The 19,137-nt window shown below is 33.9% G+C and overlaps 1 protein-coding gene and 1 long non-coding RNA gene across 4 annotated transcripts; one reads left to right on the top strand and one right to left on the bottom strand.

Annotated features, from left to right (window-relative positions):
* Window positions 1-374: 374 nt before the first annotated feature.
* On the bottom strand, window positions 375-2,234 carry LOC140986775 (DNA damage-repair/toleration protein DRT102). The gene has a single exon (XM_073455129.1). The coding sequence runs from the start codon at window positions 2,170-2,172 to the stop codon at window positions 1,228-1,230; it is 945 nt and encodes a 314-aa protein (XP_073311230.1). The 5' UTR covers window positions 2,173-2,234; the 3' UTR covers window positions 375-1,227.
* A 6,394-nt stretch (window positions 2,235-8,628) lies between these two features.
* LOC140985785 (uncharacterized) lies at window positions 8,629-14,130 on the top strand. Of its 3 annotated transcripts, XR_012176851.1 has the most exons (4): window positions 8,629-8,728; window positions 13,180-13,325; window positions 13,702-13,822; window positions 13,923-14,130. It is a non-coding gene; the product is annotated as an uncharacterized lncRNA (long non-coding RNA). The 3 variants fall into 3 exon arrangements; XR_012176850.1 differs by lacking the exon at window positions 8,629-8,728 and having other exon boundaries at window positions 13,161-13,325; XR_012176849.1 differs by lacking the exons at window positions 8,629-8,728; window positions 13,180-13,325 and adding an exon at window positions 13,576-13,629.
* Window positions 14,131-19,137: the final 5,007 nt, after the last annotated feature.

The raw sequence follows: 19,137 nt of genomic DNA, 5'->3' as shown, positions 1-19,137 counted from the left end.
TTCTAAAATCTCATTGCTTTGTCTGCCCTTGTTTTGATGTGAATACACATGTTTCCACTTTAAATCATATCTTTAATCTTTATCTTTAACATTTAAAATGTACGAAAGTACCAAAGTTCAAGATTTACAGCCAAGATATGAGTTGAACTAAACAGGGGTAGAAACAGCTTCTCTCCCAATCCAAATGCTCCAAAACAAAATCGAAAAATCCAGGAATGCTTCAATCATGTAACACAATCTTTTATTTTTAAAGAATTATGATTATCCAGACACGAACAAAAATGGAGACTAGAGCTAATTAGCTATACGGACGATGAGTTAAGAACATTTGTTTAAAAGCCTTCGTTGCCAAATGAGAGCATGAGACACATACATGAACCAAAATTTATGGCAGTATTAGTATTAGATAGTACCATATATATATTTTACAAACTGTTAAAAAATTATTAAACTTAATATTCATTGGTAAATACGCGGAATATTTAAAGAAAAAAACTTCTTTTTCTTCCTCGACTATATCAACAACTAGACAACTATGGATCACCAAACTCTTCTCTTCTTCATCAACTATATCATCATTATTTCCACAAATTTCAGATTTTATCCTTCTAAGCATTCTTCAGTTTCATCAAGAATGATTGCCCTCAATAAAATGACGTGTAGGTGAGCCAGCCGCAAGGCGTTTGATGATTGTGAACAGAGCTATATTTAGATGTAATTTTCTTTGCTCAATAATACAATTCAAGACTCGTTATCAACTGGTTCGAGCAGGACAAAAGCATCGACCAAAGACTTACATATCACCTAGCTTTGACTACATGATAGTTTTCCATTCAATAGAATCCAACTCGTCTTCTTTTTTCTTGTTTCATGAAGTTGTTTCTGGAGCAAACAACTTCATGAAACAAAATACAAAAAGCTTTAGGCCATTCCACTATCTCATCACAAAACATAGTTGTTTGTCTCAGTCTAAAAAAGAAAACCAACAAGTTGGTCACTTGTAGTTGAATAGCTAGACTCAATTTCAACATCCATACCAATAAAGCAGTTCAAATCCTAATCATTTACCGTAGACTTGCATCAAATGAACTCAAGTTCGGTAAAATCAAGAGAAGATTAACATTCAAACACAGAGCAGCAACTCGAACATAAAAGATAACACAAAATTATTCACACATCAAGCACCACAACAGAGTACAAAACACACCAGACACTGCAATTCTTTCATCATTTGTTCTCACTTTCTATGGCTGCATTGGCGGCAGCAAGATCCTCATCCAAGAACAAATCCCAATGCCCATCCCACTTGATAAAAAACTCAGTATCCTCAAAATACTTCACTCTATGCACATCCCCTGCAGGTGTAAACAGATAATCCCCCACACCCAAATCATACTTCTCACCCTTACTCAGGTTCCACACACATTTACTCCCTCTCATGACCACCAAATCATGCCCAAAAGTATGGTGATGTGCCGGCTCTACACTCCCGGCCTTAAACCTCACAATAGCAGAAGTGGGTGTCTCCCTTAAAAGCTTCATAGATCCACCAGGCATCACATCGACGGGGGTAAAATCTTTATCCTGCCGAGATTTAGCCAACGAGCAAATGAAACATGGCGGATCGACAACAGAGACGTTGTTGTCTCCAATTTTCGACATTTCTTCAACAGATCGGTCTAAAAAGGACTGGATTTCCTCCGGCCAGGGCTCTGAACCGGAGGCTGGACATGGAGACTTAAAAGGGGTGTCGAGGAACGTAGAAAGGATTTCAATGGCGACCGTGGTGGGGGTGGACTTTCCCGACACCGCGAGGACGTTGCAGTTATTGATCGAACGAGCATTCTGAGCGTCCCCGGGGGTTAGACATAGCGCAGCGTAAACTCCCGGGAATTTGTTTGCGAAGATCGATACGCCAGTGCCGGTTCCACAAGCAACCAAGCCACGGGTTTCAGTGCCATCATTGTTCTTCGCAGCTTGGTGGACGCGACTGCCAACTTCTTCGCCGATTGAGTAGTATTTGGATGTGCCCAGATCTTCGACTTCGATGTTGAGGGAGCGGAGCTGGGTGACAAGTTCGTCTTTGAGGCCGCATCCGAAATCATCGGCTCCGGCTATGATTTTCAGCCGGCGGCTCGTAGTAGAGTGGACGGTTTGTTGCTGCTCCTCCATTTGATTGATTAATCGGTGGAAGCTGTACAGAATACTTTTCAGCTAAATATATTGTAAGTTTTTGGTTCACTTAAATTAACTCAGATAATATTCAATTTTTTTACTAGATTTTCAATGGATATCTCTATTTAATTATTGTTTTTACGTGATATGAGATAATCGAACTACCTGGATATGTAATATAAATTGAAAAAAAATTTTGAGAGATATTAATAATTTTGTAATATGATTAATTATGTTGGTTTTGGTGACTGTCGTCCCAATATCCATCGTCGTTGACAATTAACGATGTATTATAAAAAAATTGTCGTTATAATTTAGCGACGGAAATTTATGATGTGTTGGAACTTTTCAAGTTCGCAATCTTGATTTTGATGTTAACAAAACTTGTTAATTAGTGTTACTAATAATCTACCTTAGTGTGCAGAAGCTAGGATCAGTCACGAGCTGCTTACATCGCAAAATGAAGAGCTAATTGATCGCACAAACTGAATCAGTCTAACTATTACATCAATTGAGCAGTCCAGCTGATTCTCCAGTTGATAGGTGGTTCAGCTGGAGGACCTCAAAAGCGTGGCCAGCCGAAGGAGTGTTCAACTGATGAAGAAACCCAGCTGATCAATTCAACTGAACGAGAATGAAATCAGTTCAACTGACGAGTCAACTTATTTCACCAGCCCAAATGAAGACCAGTTCAGCTGACCAGTCTGAAGCATCAGTCAGAATCTTTCAGTTGAAGATGAAGACAAACTCTTTCAGTGGATTCTAACTGTGCGTGAAGGTACAAAGCCATTGTCCAGTCAAAGGACAATAATGGACGTTGCATCAGAACATTAAAGACAAAATGTTTCAGAAGGGCAGTCGAAAAGTCGAGACACAAAGTCCAATAAACAAATTCAAGATGAAAAGAATACAAAAATTGAGTCTCACTGTACGATCAGTTTTCCCACCTATATAAAGAGAATATCAGTGAAGACTCAATATCAACAACATCATCAACAATAAGAGAGAAAAGAAAGGGCACGCACATTGCAAATCAGTTTTCAGAAGCAATCAACCCAGAGGGACACTTCAACGTATTATCAGCTTAGTATAGAAGCTTATATCCCTTAGTGTATGAGAACATCCTTGTTCAGTTCTCACACACAAACACTCTCAACCACTCAAATACCGTCTGCACAAAAACGTTAAACTTGTGTATGTATAGTCTTTGACACATAGACGTTAAAGAAGTGTTGGCTGGAAGGTGTTGCATTCAGTCGTAGCTAGGAGTTCAGTTTAGGCAGTAGTGTAAGTCCTAGCTGAGTGAGTTTGTACAAAGTGTTGTATAAATCAAAGTCTTCAAGTGGATCCTACCCGTAGAGGTAGAAGGGGTGACGTAGGAGCAGTTGAAGTTTCCGAACATTCATAAACATATCTTGTGTATTTAACTGATTAATTGCTGTTTTCAAATTGTTTTGATCAGTTAGAGTATCCGTTAGTTCAGTCTTCACCATAACTGAACTGAAGAATGCAAAAACTAATCTAGTCTTTTTCAGTTATTCACTTTACATAAGTTAAAATATTTTTTAATAACAGTCTTCTTCACGAAGGATTACTTCGAGTTTCTTCTGCTTGATTTTAAACCAAACTCGATTTAATTCATCGGTGTTAATATTCTTAAAACACAAGCTATTGCAGCTCATTGAAGAATATAGTGTTCGAAATGCCTTCGAAGGCATTAACACACTCGATCCTTCATGATGTTTTTTTAAAAAACCATCGCTAAAATTAGCGACATTTTTTGAAAATCCGTTGTTATTTTAGTGGCGAAATTATTATCTGTTGCTATAATTAGCAACGAATTTTAAACAAACCATCTGTTGGAACATTTAATGTTCGCAATCTTGATTTTGATGTTAACAAAATTTGTTATTGTATTTCTAACATATTTACTCATGTGTGAAGTTGCAAACACAAGAAGCAAACTGAAACTGAATTTCTGGCAAGTTTCGGTATTTTGATGATATCTATCAACTGGATAATTCAAATGCAATCCGCCAACCTTACTGATCAGAAAACGCAATTTGGAACAAGTCGTACTTCACGTCAGTTGGGCAAAATCGGATGTTATCAAGGTCTAACTGATCACTGAATCACCGAACTGATTGCACGAAAATATCAATCAGTTGGGTATGAGCAGTTGCGGTATTTTGATCATATCTCTCAGTTCAATTATTGGAATGAAGTGATTCAGTAGGCGTTGGAAATATAAGACGATAATATACAAATCATATTCAGAAGTCAAAGTCTGAATCGAAGCTTAAGATGCTGATAAATGACGATAAAGCTACTGGTTTTGCACAAACTAAAATCAGCTAGGCTGATTTCAACCCACCAGCTGAAACTGAACCAGACCAGTTGAACTGAACCAAACTGAATGAGACCAGTTGAACTGAACCAGATCAGCTGAAACTGAAGTGGATTAGTTGAGCAAACCAGTTGTACTGAACCAGACTAGTTGAAACTGAACTGAACAGTTGAGCAGACCATAACTGAACTCAACCAGACCAACTGAAATTGAATCAGAGCAGTTGAATTGAACCAGACTAGTCGAACTGAACCAGTTGACCAAAGATGACCAGTTTAGTGTCCAGCAAGGCGAATTTAACCGTTGCAATTTCAAAAATAGTACAAAAACTTTCCAAACGGTAATATTCTTGTATCTAATATATATATCATTGTTGGGACTTACAAATATAACATATTGAAGATTAAACAAGAGCTTTTGAAGGAGATTCAAAGCATGAGCAGTTATCATGAAGAAATCAGCTAGTTGAGAGCACAAGCCTTTGTGTGAGAATACATTTGAGATGTACACTGTAAATGATAAATTCCTCACACACAATCACTCACACATATACAAGAGAGTTAAACTTTAAAGATTAGTTGAGTGAGTATTTACACAAAAACGTAAAACAATGTGTTTGTAGTCTTTGCATATGAGACATTAAACAATATGCTGATGGTAAGATGCAGCCTACAATCTTGAGTCCTAGGAGTTCAGTTAGGTAGTATTGTAAGTCCTAAGCTGAGTGACTTTGTACAAAGAGTTGTATAAATCAAAATCTTTTAGTAAATCCTTCCCAAGGTGGAAGAAGAGGTGATTTAGGAGCATGTGAAGTCTCCGAACATACATAAACTAATTTGTGTCTATTTATTTATCATTTCCACTGTTTTAAAAGATGTATTGTTGAAACATTTTGTGTTCTTCAAATACCAAAATATTACATACAAAGTGTTTGATAAAATGTTTCTACTAAAATATTTTTATTAATTCAACTTGCATATATTTTAAATGCTTTACAAAATATTTAATCGGTTTTTACGAAAGATTATTTGAGTGTTTTCCGCTTGGTTTGAACAACAAACTCGATTTAATTTATCGATGTTCAATATTTCAAGAACCAAGTTATTGTAGCTCAATGATGATCCCCCTAATCAAGCTGCTTTTAGTGACGGTTTTAGTTTATTTAATTTAAATTGTTTTTTAATGAAATTATATTATTCAAATTTTTGTAACTAATAAAAGTAGCGATTATTTTTAAAAAACCGTCGATAAATTATTTATTTTTAATTAATTTTTAATGAAATTTAAATATTTAAAGTTTTTATAATCAATAAATTATATTTTTTATATTTAGAATTTTAAGTATCAATATGTTTTTATTTGAAAAAATTTGTAATGTATTTGAATATTTATCAAACATAATAAATTAAATAAAATTGATTCAAAAAAGAATATTAAACTAATATATAACAAATTGAATCTTATTGATATTGTATATATAAAAAAATTCAAATTCGACTGATATTTAATATAAAATGTGCAATAAATATCATCAACAAAATATTATAAAATTCTTCGTGTCTCGGTTTCGTCATCGTCGTAATCGTCGTGGTCGTCTCCATCACCATCCTCTTGTCATCATCATGGTCATCGTCGTGGCCTGGTCATGTGATGACCCGATATACTGCTGTGAGTAACCACGTCCATATAAAGACCTACGCTCGTGTGATGGTCTGGCGACGAAGCAACCGCTGTGTGATCCTCCTGCTGTGAAGCGGCAGCTGTGGGAGGATCTGCGTGGGTTAAATGCACTGTCGTATGGTTGTAAGGGCGGCATCATAGGTTGAAGTGTGACTTAGAAAATTGAAGTCGAGGACTAGATCTGCAAAATTAAACAAAAAAACAAGTTATAGTAATTAAAAATCAAGAAATTTGGGGGAAAAAGGCAAAAACTCGTCTATATCAGAGAGAAATTGCGAAAATCGATGAAAAAATGAAGTGGAATGAGAGGAATATATAGATGATTAGCGACGAATTTTTGAAAAACCGTCCCTAATTTGCGACGGTGTTGGAATTATAATTTCGGAGTTTGACAAATTGAGCGTGAAAAGATTGAAGAACTGATCAAGACAACTGAAGATAACTGAACTGAAGATGTGTAACTTATAGTTGCCCGAACTGAAGATTAATGCGCAAATCACCGATCACAGTTTTCACTGGAAACCCCGGGCGTGGGAAAAGAGAATTCGAAAGGCAGGCTGATAGTGCGGCCTATATAAAAGTCTTATAAATGCTGTCAGTGTCCAGTATAGAAAAAATAATATGTTGGCCAATGATGGGGATTGACCCCAAATCAGGAGACATGATGCATGTTACAACTGCTTGAGCGTCACAACCAATTATGCACTTTTTCCATGATCATCGATACACTTTGTAAGGACATAACTTCTATTGCATGTTATGTATTACTGAGTAGTTGACATAATTTGAAACTTTATGCAATTTCTATTTGATATTGGAATAAATGCTACAAGCACAGTAGTGATCTAGGAGTTCATTGAGTTTCCTTGGGCATGCTCAGATTGTTATAACATATCATTTGAAGCCCCTTGAGCCTAAAAAAAAAGGAGATGTGTAACTGAATTTGTTCAAAAACTGTCATTATTTTGATGCACATGGTCGGTTTGTACAAATTGATTAGCGAATGAGAAGTAATTTAGAACTTGGTCTAACGCTCTTCGAGTCAAAATACAGATACTGTGTGACTTCGGGATGATCTAGGTGATTTTTGGATCGTTTGAGCCTTTCGAGCCTACCAATACATTATATTAATCTCTAGTGTCCCATATTGAGCCGATTAAAAAGTCGAATGGTGTGTGCCAAAATACACAACATCACCATTCTTATATTATTTCTTAATCCCATACTAACCACCAAAGTCCTTAGCCTATACACTAATTCCTACTTGAATATGAGAGAAACAAATCCCGTTAGCACTGTTTAAATCCAAAAACTCCCATGTATTAAGAAACGATGATTATTGGAGGAGTTAAAAAAAAAGTGTGTATATGAATAATGAGGATGAATATATGTGTGCTGTGGAAGTGGTAAACAAAATATGATAAATATAGTTGAAATAAATGATGATGAAGAATTCAAGTAAATATCTACATATATGAAAGCACTAAAAAGTTGAAATGGGCCTGTTTTTTTACGGTGCCCAGTCACTGAAAATACACGTGTGTTGTTTTGGGGCTTCCAAAAAAAAAAGTATGTGCTGTCAAAGGAAAGATTCTTGTCTCAGAGTAGTTGTGACCGGCCCTCTCTTTCCCTTCGTCTTCTTTCACTCAAAGGAAGGTTGCTTGTTTCAGAATTGTTGTAATCAGCCCTTTCTTTTCCTTTGCCTTCTTTCACTCCCATCTGCCTGCGACCCTTCACTCCCAAATTTTTTCCCTTCTCAGTCTCGTACGCCGTTTTCCCTCTTTGTTCTCGTCGTTTTCCTTTCGCCTTTCTTTTTCCGTCGTTTTGTCTTCGTTCCGATCTCCTTTGCTTTGGAGATACGTTGTTCGCACTCTTCTCAGCCACTTTCTATTTCCCGTTTTCCTGTGCTCGCCGTTTGGTTAGCGACGCGATTTCCTTTGCTTTGGAAAGCGACAGTCCGGTGCGTGTTTTCCTTGTTTGAACATGATGTTTTGCTTGTGTTATACCTTGTATCCTGCTATATTTTGTGCCTTCGAATGTGTCACTCGCATATGCGTAGTGTTTTGGAAATTGTTGAACGGTTTAGGTTAATTTAGTGCCGTTGTTTCGGTGTTGGGATTTATAGTTTTTGTTCTGCGTGTCAAAGGGTTTTAGTGTATTTGTTATTGATCTGCAAGATTTGATTTTGTTATATTCGACGGAATTAACCATTGAAAACAGTTTATTACTTTTCACTTTTTTCATAAAGAAAAAGTTTAACTACCTCTGTTTTGTAGAAAGAAAAAATATTGTGCTCTTAGGAAAAAATGAAAACTTCAGGCTTAGTTTGCTTTATGGGTTATGCTTATAAATTATTTTGTTTGCCAAGCAACTGCTGACTTGTCGCTTTGCTTCTCTTAACTATTTTGTTATTCTGTTTGTATGTAGGTTCAATTTAAGTTTGCTATATTGAAATAGTCGTGTTCTCATTAAGAAGCTTCAACAAATAAAACATATGGCCATTTGTTCCGCTCGCACTGCGCACAGGTTTGATATTTTATTACTGATTTATTAGCTCAGATTCCAGCGTTTTTGGTATGTTGTTATATATGCTGATTTTTTTGTTCATGTTTATTAGTATAGAAAGCTTTTAATTATTAGCTTTTGTGTTGCTAAATCATAAGTTTTAATTCCCTTTGTTTTTTCGTTTGCTCTTGTGATAGATATAGCTCGCTTTATTTTACATTTTCTTATCAGAAGGCTAATAATATTAATTTTGGCTACTTTGAATTGCTTTATATTATAAAATAGCCACAATGCCGCGACAAAGAAAAGAAAACTAGGTAGATATAAACAGGACTAATAACTCTCGAAAGCGAAAATATGCTTGTTTAAATGACCGTAGGTTAGAAAAAAAACTTCGCCGACGCAAAAAAAATGAACTACATGATCTACATAAGGTTGATGTAGAAAATAGTATGACTGGCCTATTAATGTGTATAGCAAGTGCTCTAGATGTGCTACCTGATATGCCAGATTGTAAATATTGTGGTGCCAAACGCATATATGCTGAACCACTGACATTTTGTTGTTCTTCGGGAGAAATAAATCTTTTACCTTCGGAAATGCCTTCTGATTTGATACAACTGTATATTGGCAATGATGACGATGCAAAAGAGTTTAATACGTGTGTTCGTAGTTATAATAACATGTCTACTTTCACTTCAATGGGAGTACATTGCAATGAAACTTTTGCTAGAAGAAATGCTGGAATTTATACATTTCATGTGCAAGGTCAGGTTTATCATTTCATAGGTCAATTAATACCGCCAGAAAACGAAAATCTAAAAAACTTACAACTATATTTTTTTGACACTGAACATGAACTGTCTAATCGGATGTGTATCTGTTCAAAATTTAAAGAAACTCTAACATAAAAATTAATATGCATCTTAGCAAAAAATCCGTATGGGAAATTTTTCCGCAGCCTGAATAGTATTGAGAATCTAAATAACTATAAGATTGCTTTGCTGGCTGACCCCGCTACTGATCAACGGGTTTTTAATCGACCTAGTGTGTCTCAGGTTGCTGGAATATGGTTAGAGTCTAACGAGGAAAACCAATACATAGGCCAACATATACAAGTGTATCCAAAAAACAATTGCCCTCAAATAATTAAACATTACTTTGGTAGTTATGATCCTTTGCAATATCCTCTTATATTCCCAAACGAAGAATCTGGTTGGCATCGAAACATTAAAAGATTAGATAAAAAACAAATAAAAATGCATCCTAGGCCAACTTGTGATGGTCAAATAATCAACTGCATAGGAAACGCTACATACGCAGAATTTTTTATAGATATTGAAGCACAGGGTATTTTCTATTTAAAATTCTAAGCCCATTACCCGATTGTTACGGTGTTTTATACTTAGAAATACTTTTTTTTGTGTAGTTTCGGAAAAAAACAGGAGTCAAAGGTCAACGGTATCGTGCCGTGAGTATTATTGTTACAAGTTGCAAATAAGAGATAATGATATGTCTTTCTTATTGCATATCGGTAGGCTTCTACAGCAATATATAGTAGACGTGTATATTAAAATAGAAACATCAAGGTTAGAGTTTTTTAGAACTTCAGACATGCAAAACCGTTTACGAAATGAGGTCTACAATGGGTTATTGGATAGCATTACACAAGGGTGTGAAATAGGCTCTGACATTGGAAAACGTGTAATATTACCTACATCGTTCATTGGAGGCCCTAGAGATATGCGTAAAAGATATATGGATGCTATCGTTTTAGTTCAACGTTATGGGAAAGGCATTTTTTTGCCAATAACTTCAAATCCAAATTGGCCTGAAATAAAAGCTCTTTGTCCTCCGTCTTATGAAATCCAGAATAGGCCTGATTTAATATCTAGGATTTTTCATGCAAAGCTTCAGGATTTGAGAGATGAATTATTCAAGAAAGATATCTTTGGTCATGTTATTGCTTACACAAGCGTAATAGAATTCCAAAAAAGAGGCTTACCTCATGCCCATTTTCTGCTAATTTTAAATCAAGCTTCAAAAATGTTTCATCCTGAAGCAACTGATAGAATCGTTTGTGCAGAGTTGCCTGTGTCACATTTGCTGCTAATCAATCATTGTACAGTATTGCTAACAATCCAACGATTAAAAAAACTATTTTAACACAATTTTTCCACATGAACAAATATAACACATACGCTCAAAATCTAAATTGTTTGTATGTAGAATTTCCTGAATATTTTACTTGGCACAATGATTCCAAAGAGTGGGAACCTCGTAAAAAAAAGGAGGTCATAGGCCGAATTTTTAGTTGCCGCCTTTCAGACCATGAAAAATTTTATTTAAAATTGTTGTTGATGCATGTCAGAAAACCAGCTTCTTTTAAAGATTTAAGAACAATCAATGACGTAACTTTGACAACATTTAGAGAAGCTGCACAAATGTTAGGCCTAATAGAAAGTGATAATACTGTTGATTTGTGTATCGAAGAAGCTGCTGCTTATTTAATGCCTAATGCTTTGCGGCAATTATTTGCTACCGTTCTTGTTTTTTGTTCCCCAAAAAATCCTCTTCAGCTATGGTTAAAATACCAAGACTTTCTCTTAGAAGATTTTTCTCGAAACAAATCTCTTACTCCAATTGTAATTACCCACCAGGTTTTAGACATAGTTAACAATTTCTTTTATTCTATGGGGAAAAAATTGGACAACTTTTTCCATATAAACAAAGATGTAAGCCAAGGTTTCGATGATAACTTGGAAAAAGAAGTACAAATTGAACGCAACATTATCATACCTGCTGAAGACCTATCAGCTGTGGAGCAATTAAATTTAGAACAAAAGAATGCTTACAATCAAATCTTACATCACGTTTATAATGATTTACCCGCTGCTTTCTTTATTGATGGCCCTGGAGGTACTGGAAAAACTTTTCTATATAAAGCACTTCTGGCTACAGTTCGATCAGCTGGTCATATAGCAATTGCTACAGCAACTTCAGGGGTAGCAGCATCTTTGCTCCCAGGAGGTCGTACTTCGCATTCAAGATTTAAAATTCCTCTAGAAGAAAACAATACTAAATCATATAGCGTTAGTAAACAAAGCGCATTAGCACATTTAATAAAACTTGCAAAACTCATTATTTGGGATGAGGCTACGATGGATAGACGTAATACTATTGAAAAATTCAATGAAATGTTACAAGACATTATGGATTCAAAATTGTTATTTGGTGGTAAGCTTGTTGTACTTGGTAGTGATTTCTGTCAAACATGGCCTGTTATTTTAAACAGTTCAAAGGATGATATTATAGATTCTTCCATTGTCATGTCACCATTATTGAGTCAGTTAACTAAAATAAAACTCGAAATAAATATGTGTGCATTATTTGATTCTAACTTCTCATCTTGGTTGTTGAAAATAGGCAATGGAATTGAAGCTACTAACAAAGATAATGAAATCCAAATCCCACGTCACATAAACATTCCATTCACAGATGACATTACGTCTTTGAATACATTAATAGATATGGTATTTCCAAACATTACTGATTCCAATTTGGATATCTCTTTGTTTGTAAAACGTGCAATACTTACAACAAGGAATGAATTTGTTCACGAAATAAATGATGTTCTTATAACTAAATTTATAGGCGAAGAAAGTACCTACTATAGTTGCGATGAGAATACAAGCAGCTGTGTTATACCAGATCAGGAAGATTTATTTCATTATTTAACTCCTCAAGGCCTTCCTCCACATAAGCTAACCTTGAAAATAAATTCACCTGTCATATTGTTACGAAATATTAATCCAACTGAAGGGCTTTGCAATGGTACAAACTTACTTTGCAAGGGTTTTAATAAAAATATTATTTATGTAGAAATTCAGTAGGCACACATGCAAGCAAACCTGTCTTCATTCCTCGGATAACGTTAGAATCGCCGCATAATGATTTTTCATCTATTCTATTTAAAAGAAAACAATTTCCATTACGTTTATGTTACGCAATGACAATTAATAAAGCACAAGGTCAAACTTTAGACTTTGTTGGTGTTTATCTTAAAGAACCAGTTTTTTCCCATGGGCAACTTTATGTTGCATTATCGAGAGCTAAGACTATAGATCAAATAAAAGTATTAATTAGACCATCAACACCATTAGCTCAAAACAATAACTGGACAAAAAATGTAGTATATCGTGAAATTTTGGATGCTGCACATATTCATTGATGCAGGTTAGCTGTTATGTTTCTTTTGTTTTTATTAGCAAAATTATTGCGTGTAGAAATATATTAGATATTCATATATCTACTTTGTAACGCTTATTGAAATGAAATTATTAGTTCTACAAAAAATTGTATATCATAGCTTACACAGTTCGGAATTAGAACTTTTTCTCGGGATAAATTTCTATGTATTTATGCGTGATTTATTCATGAGATTTGCTTTTTTTTTATTTTCTTACATTCAGGTCATTAGAAGAGAAATGTACAACTTTAGTAAATCTGAAGCCAGATTTCCGCAACTGGTTTGTCAAAGTATTGGTTTCTGAAAAAACTCCAACCCGTTTTTTAAAATGGGGAAGACAACAAAAAACTTGTTTTCATAGACAAAGAGGTAAAGTAGATTGTACTCCTTCGACAAAATTTCATTTGGAAAATGTTTTTACTTTATCTTTTTATTTCCATAGAATGGAACCATGCAAGGTATAATATATGACCAAGACGTTGAGCAGTTGGACAATTTACTTCAGTTATGCAAAACATACTACATCGGGAATGCTAAAATTAAAGAAATAACTAGCAACGCGCCGGTTTTTGTACCTGAAGCAATACATTTAGATATAATGTAGATATAATGTAGTTGTATATGAATTCACATGTTTTTATTGTAAGCATGAATTCCCAAGTCCAAAACCACTGTAAGTACCTAATATAGTTTGAAAACCTAAACTTGCGAAAAACATGCCATCTTACCTATGACGTATTTGTAGGTTACGATTCCAAGCAGAATTGTTTGACGGTACTGGGAATTTCTCTGCTTATGTTGAGCACAAAGAGGCAACCATGTTGCTATGTATGTCAGGAGAAGATTTGATTGAGGCTGAAGAAAAGGTATTTTTCCCGACACTTAGTTCTTACCAATACATACATAGTTGTTACCAATACATACCTTCACATATTTGTCCAATATTATTTATTTTATTGCCCACAGGAAATGCCATTTTGCCTTGATATTTTCAATCAAAAATTACCAGATTCACAATTCCTTTTCCAACTAAGAACGTCGTGGAACAAAACGAGAAGGAAAAATTTTGTTCGAACCGCAGTCATCGCATGTTTACCGGCAACAGAATCGTCATCAGCATCGCACATCTACGAAGATAAAGGTACTTCTTTAATTTAGGATACTTACTAAACAGTCCCCCAAAATTAAAAAATATATATAGGTAAACTCTAAAAAAAAAATAGTGTTTTTTTTGTATTTTATGTCTTTAATTTACTATAATTACTAAATATTAAATAGCACGACGAAACTTTTTTCCCCAAGGATTAAGAAATCTATATAGAAAGCTATTCTTAAAACTATAAAAACAAATATAACGATTTATTAAAACAAGTAATTATAAAATACTTCTAAATAAATCTATATTATATTGTAATAACATCATATTTAAGGCTTTCCTATCTTATTTACATCATGTCAATATTATATTCTCACCTTACAACTAATTACTGTTATATTATTTCTCTAAAATATAAGGAAAATAAAAAACATTAGTAATATCCATTCTATTAAGACATTTTCATCGAAGTGAAAAGCCATATTTATATCTACATATTATTGACTAAATATTAGATAATGGAATATATGTATCATTATTATATATCTATATCTAGAGAAGGCAAATAAAATAATCCAAAGCAGAACTTTTACAGTAACTATCGCATAACTAAGCGATTTAAATGCACAACTGTACGCATCCTTACACAAATCAGTATTACACAAGAACTAATGTATGAAACATTTTATTTGCTAATATTTGATGGAAACAGCACATCCCAAAAGGCCACAAATCACAGAGACACCCGCGCCACTGCGCTATAATCCCACGTACCAGCGCGTATTTCTTCGATGTAACACACAGAAACATGCGCGCACCAGCACACTCAAAGCTCGCATATGCATTATTCCTAACCCTACAATTTTACAGACGCAATCGCGTACTAGCGCACTAAAAAGGCTCAATGGCACACACCTCTTCCATAAAAAAATTAAATAAGTATTCTCCCCCTCATTCTCAACAAAAAATTCCTAAATTTTCTTGACCTTTTTTCCACCCCTTTAACGGCCGCCGTCGCAGCCCCACCTCGCCGCCAACCCTACAGCTGAGCGAGCTCCCTCAAACGTGACTAGGCACCGCCCGTTCAACACCTTCTTCAAGCTTCCGTCTCACATCCACAACTACCGCTTCTTCAGATCTGCTTTGCACATCCTTTCAATAACATTTTCTAAGGTAACCCTATATTATTTGGAATCTTAAATACACGATTTGCAGATATATTCAATATAATCTTTTATTGATTTTTAACTCTGAGTTTTATTGCTCCTTGAAATTGTTTACTAAGAACCATGCCTCCAAAAAAGAAATCCAAAGGACATGCTTTGTCTTCATCTCATTCCTACGATACATACAAATTTTGGAATGAAGAAGCTCAACAAATTTATGAAAGCACATTAACTCACCCAATTATTAAGGAAAGAGGAATAGACATGTCCACTCCTGATTGTAGGTTAGTGCAAGAGCTTGTAAAACAAGAATGGGTAGAATTGGCCAAATCACCAGCAGATTCTGTTATTTCAAATGTCCGCGAGTTTTACTCAAATTTGCGTGTTAGGCACCAAGAACAACAGGTTTTAGTTCGTGGAAAAATGGTAGCATTTGACTCAGCTACCATAAACATGATTTACAATCTACCAACTTTCGACAATGATGAATATACTGACTACATAGCTGGGAATATAGATTATAATATGATGATCAAGGATTTGTGTGTCGATGGAGCAGAATGGCGAACAAATCAAGGAATTCCAGTTACATTAAAAAAAATCCAAAATGCTGCGTGATCCAAATAGTTGGGCATCGTTCATTCTTGCAAAAATCCTACCTCCAACACACCAAACAAAAATCACAAGAGACAAAGTTGCTTTAGTACATGCTATCGTAACAGGAAAATCAGTGGACTTGGGAAAAATCATTCATGGCTCAATAATACGCACCAACACAGGTCTCTCTTGCCCACATATTGTCACTGCTCTATGCCATCATGCCGGTGTAACGTGGGGTCCAGATGAACAGATTTTAAAAGCCAAAGCACCGATCATTGTATTTCGTGTAAATCTATGGCATGGACCAAAAGAAAACATAAGGTGCCAAGAAAGAGCAGAATACAATCAACGCGCCCAAGACCGCCAAGAACCACGACTCCCAGCCTTGAGAAAAGTAACTCTAGGAGATCGAATGACAAAAATAGAACAATCCATGAAAGCACAGCGTGAAGAACTAACAGAGCATAGACAAGCAACAAATACATTCATGACCTATGTGATTAACTTTACATCAGTCCTTGCACAACGCTTTCCGCCAAATACTCCAACAGATACACCATTCCCTCCACCACCTCTCTTGTCACCCCAGCAGCCGCTACAGTACACCTCACCACCCCAACCCATCGATGAGAATATTCATGATAACAACATTGATGGTTTAGATAACAGCTACCGATGACGAATACATGCGGTACGTATTATCACCTTCTTTTCTTTTATTCAGTTTACATATTTTACATTTCAGTCTTAGCACAATATGTTTGGTAAAAAAAATTTACGGAAATATTTAGAATATACCATCAAATGTCGAACAAATATTGTAGTAAATAACTCTAAATTTATCCCTAATTTTCCACATCCATATTCATCTATAAACTTGTTAACAAAACCAGATTCATTGAATCGCTTTATCATATTCACCAACACACCTCATTTTAAAAAAAAATAAAAAATTTCTTTTAGTACACCAACCACATATATTATAACGTATCGTCAACATTTATATATTCAATATTTTTTTATTTAAAATGCCATAACAACTCGTATATTCAATATTTTCTTTATTAAAATCCCATCACAACTTAAATATACATTAATATTGTTTTATTTTTCCCACTAATGCTAGCTCCATTGATATTTAGGAAAAACAACAAACCTCTAACTTTTCTAAAACACTACACTTGGTACAAATATATAACGGATAGCATGATGAGTAGCCCATATATTTTAAAATGATAAATTATACTTTTACACTTGTCCACAATTGAAGACATCTATTTTACTTCTATTGATGTGGCCAAAAAAAAATAAAACACGTGTCATAACGGATCTATGACTCATCCTTTCCCAGATGATATATATAAATTCATCTACCATCTTCTATTCTACATTTAATTACCTGAAGATTTACATAATTTCCTTTCAACATCTAAACATATTATTTCTACCCCAAAACCCATGGAAAACAACCATTACTGTGATTGTCTCGATTGCAGTCAATGTTACTACAACTACCTATTTCAGAAAGAAGTCGAAGAGCTGATAAAAAGATTTTACTCAAACCCAGTATGGGCCATCATCTTAGGAAGAACGCTTAACATGGAATCAAAGCTTTCTCTTTTACTAGACTTCGCAGCTGATATCGAAACATAGCTACATATCAACATTATCCGACAAACTCAGTATGTATATTAAACAGCTACTAAATAAGCTATCTCATATTCTAAAAATCGTTTAACTAAAATACATTTATATATACTTGCTAAGAATAATAAATTACGTTTTCTACAGAACTGACATTTATAGAAATTATCTTTATTTCATTCTTTACACCTACTCGCCTTTCTCCGATCATAATTCATAAATAACTATATTTAATGTTATTGATAGACCATTTCTTTTTTTTTTTAATATATATTTTTTCAATCATTCCAAGATGTATTTGATTTAACATATTATTCATAAAATACCTATTGATATATATGCTTAGCTGGTTTCCAACTTTGGGCAATAAATGTTATATATAGCCTTTAAATCATGTATATACTCAGTCAACACCAACATATAATGTAGCCTATACAAATGTTTTATTGCCTATATTTAGCTACGAGCAATAGTTTATCTTCATTATTAGAAAAAATCAATTTAATAAATTCTTAACATTTCATCTTTACAAATTGTTTAGTTTCAATAAACTAAAATGATATGAATTTATAACCAGCTAAATTTATACATTTGGATTCCATTAAATATACAAGAGTTTAACTCATATTATTATGGAATTTGTTTTCAGGTACAACGAAACAGGCAGAAATGAAGAATGAATTACGGTTATAATAATAGGAACATAGCTAAACTTTTTCGGCTTTCTAGGTATGTACTACCTTGAAATATTACATAGACTATATATTAATTATCATATTGCTATTATCTCTACGCTTTGTTGGTATTTTGATATGTTTTAGGTAAAAAAGTAATTAATAGCATTTATATGTTTTCTATGATTTGCTACTTCTTTATGTTAGTAATCAAAGTCGAAAAGTTCCTTTGACTAAAGAATAATATATTCTACCTTATTTGTCTTATACATCCGATCAATATTGTTATTGTAAAGCCATATTTAAGGCATATGCGATATTTTTGTCTTTCTATTTGATAAGAATAAAAAACACAAAATATTTTATACATGTTAGAAATATCTAATATTTTTTAAATATCAGTAATGAGCATGTTTTATTTATACATACTTTTTATTTGTTATTTAAATGTTCTTTTTTTCCCCCAAAAACTTAAACAAAACTTATAGATACTACAAATTAAATAGTATAATTTAAAACATTTTCAAATATATATATTCTTACATTTAATATATATCAATTCACACCAAAATATACTACATATGCACAAACTAAATAACTACAGTTTTTTAGTATCTACAATGCCAATTTTTAAAATTTTAGTAATAAGCATATTTTATCCATACATAATATTTTTTTAAAAATTTAACTGCTCTTTTTTTTGCAAAAGCTTAAATAAAACTTTGAGATATTCCAACATGCATACACATTTAACCAAATTNTATATATCAATTCACACAAAAATATATCACATATGCATAAACTAATTTACTACAGTTATTTAGTATCTACAATGCCAACATTTTTTCCCTCCCTATATTTAGTCTCTTTAGGTTTTTCCACCGGTAAAATTAAACATGTAAAAAAATAAAAAATAAAATTTATCATCTTTAAACTATGAACAAAATTTATCATATGTTACACATCAAGTTGGGTAAACACCTCAAAATGTTGAGGTGTTC

Source organism: Primulina huaijiensis, chromosome 10 (genome assembly GCF_012295235.1).
Source record: "Primulina huaijiensis isolate GDHJ02 chromosome 10, ASM1229523v2, whole genome shotgun sequence".
NCBI lineage: Eukaryota > Viridiplantae > Streptophyta > Magnoliopsida > Lamiales > Gesneriaceae > Primulina > Primulina huaijiensis.
The sequence above is the reverse complement of the archived record's forward strand: the minus strand, read 5'-3'. Positions and strand labels throughout refer to the sequence as shown.

Coding starts and splice junctions, on each gene's coding strand:
- LOC140986775 (XM_073455129.1), bottom strand. CDS start 2,172: ATGGAGGAGCAGCAACAAACCGTCCACTCTACTACGAGCCGCCGGCTG.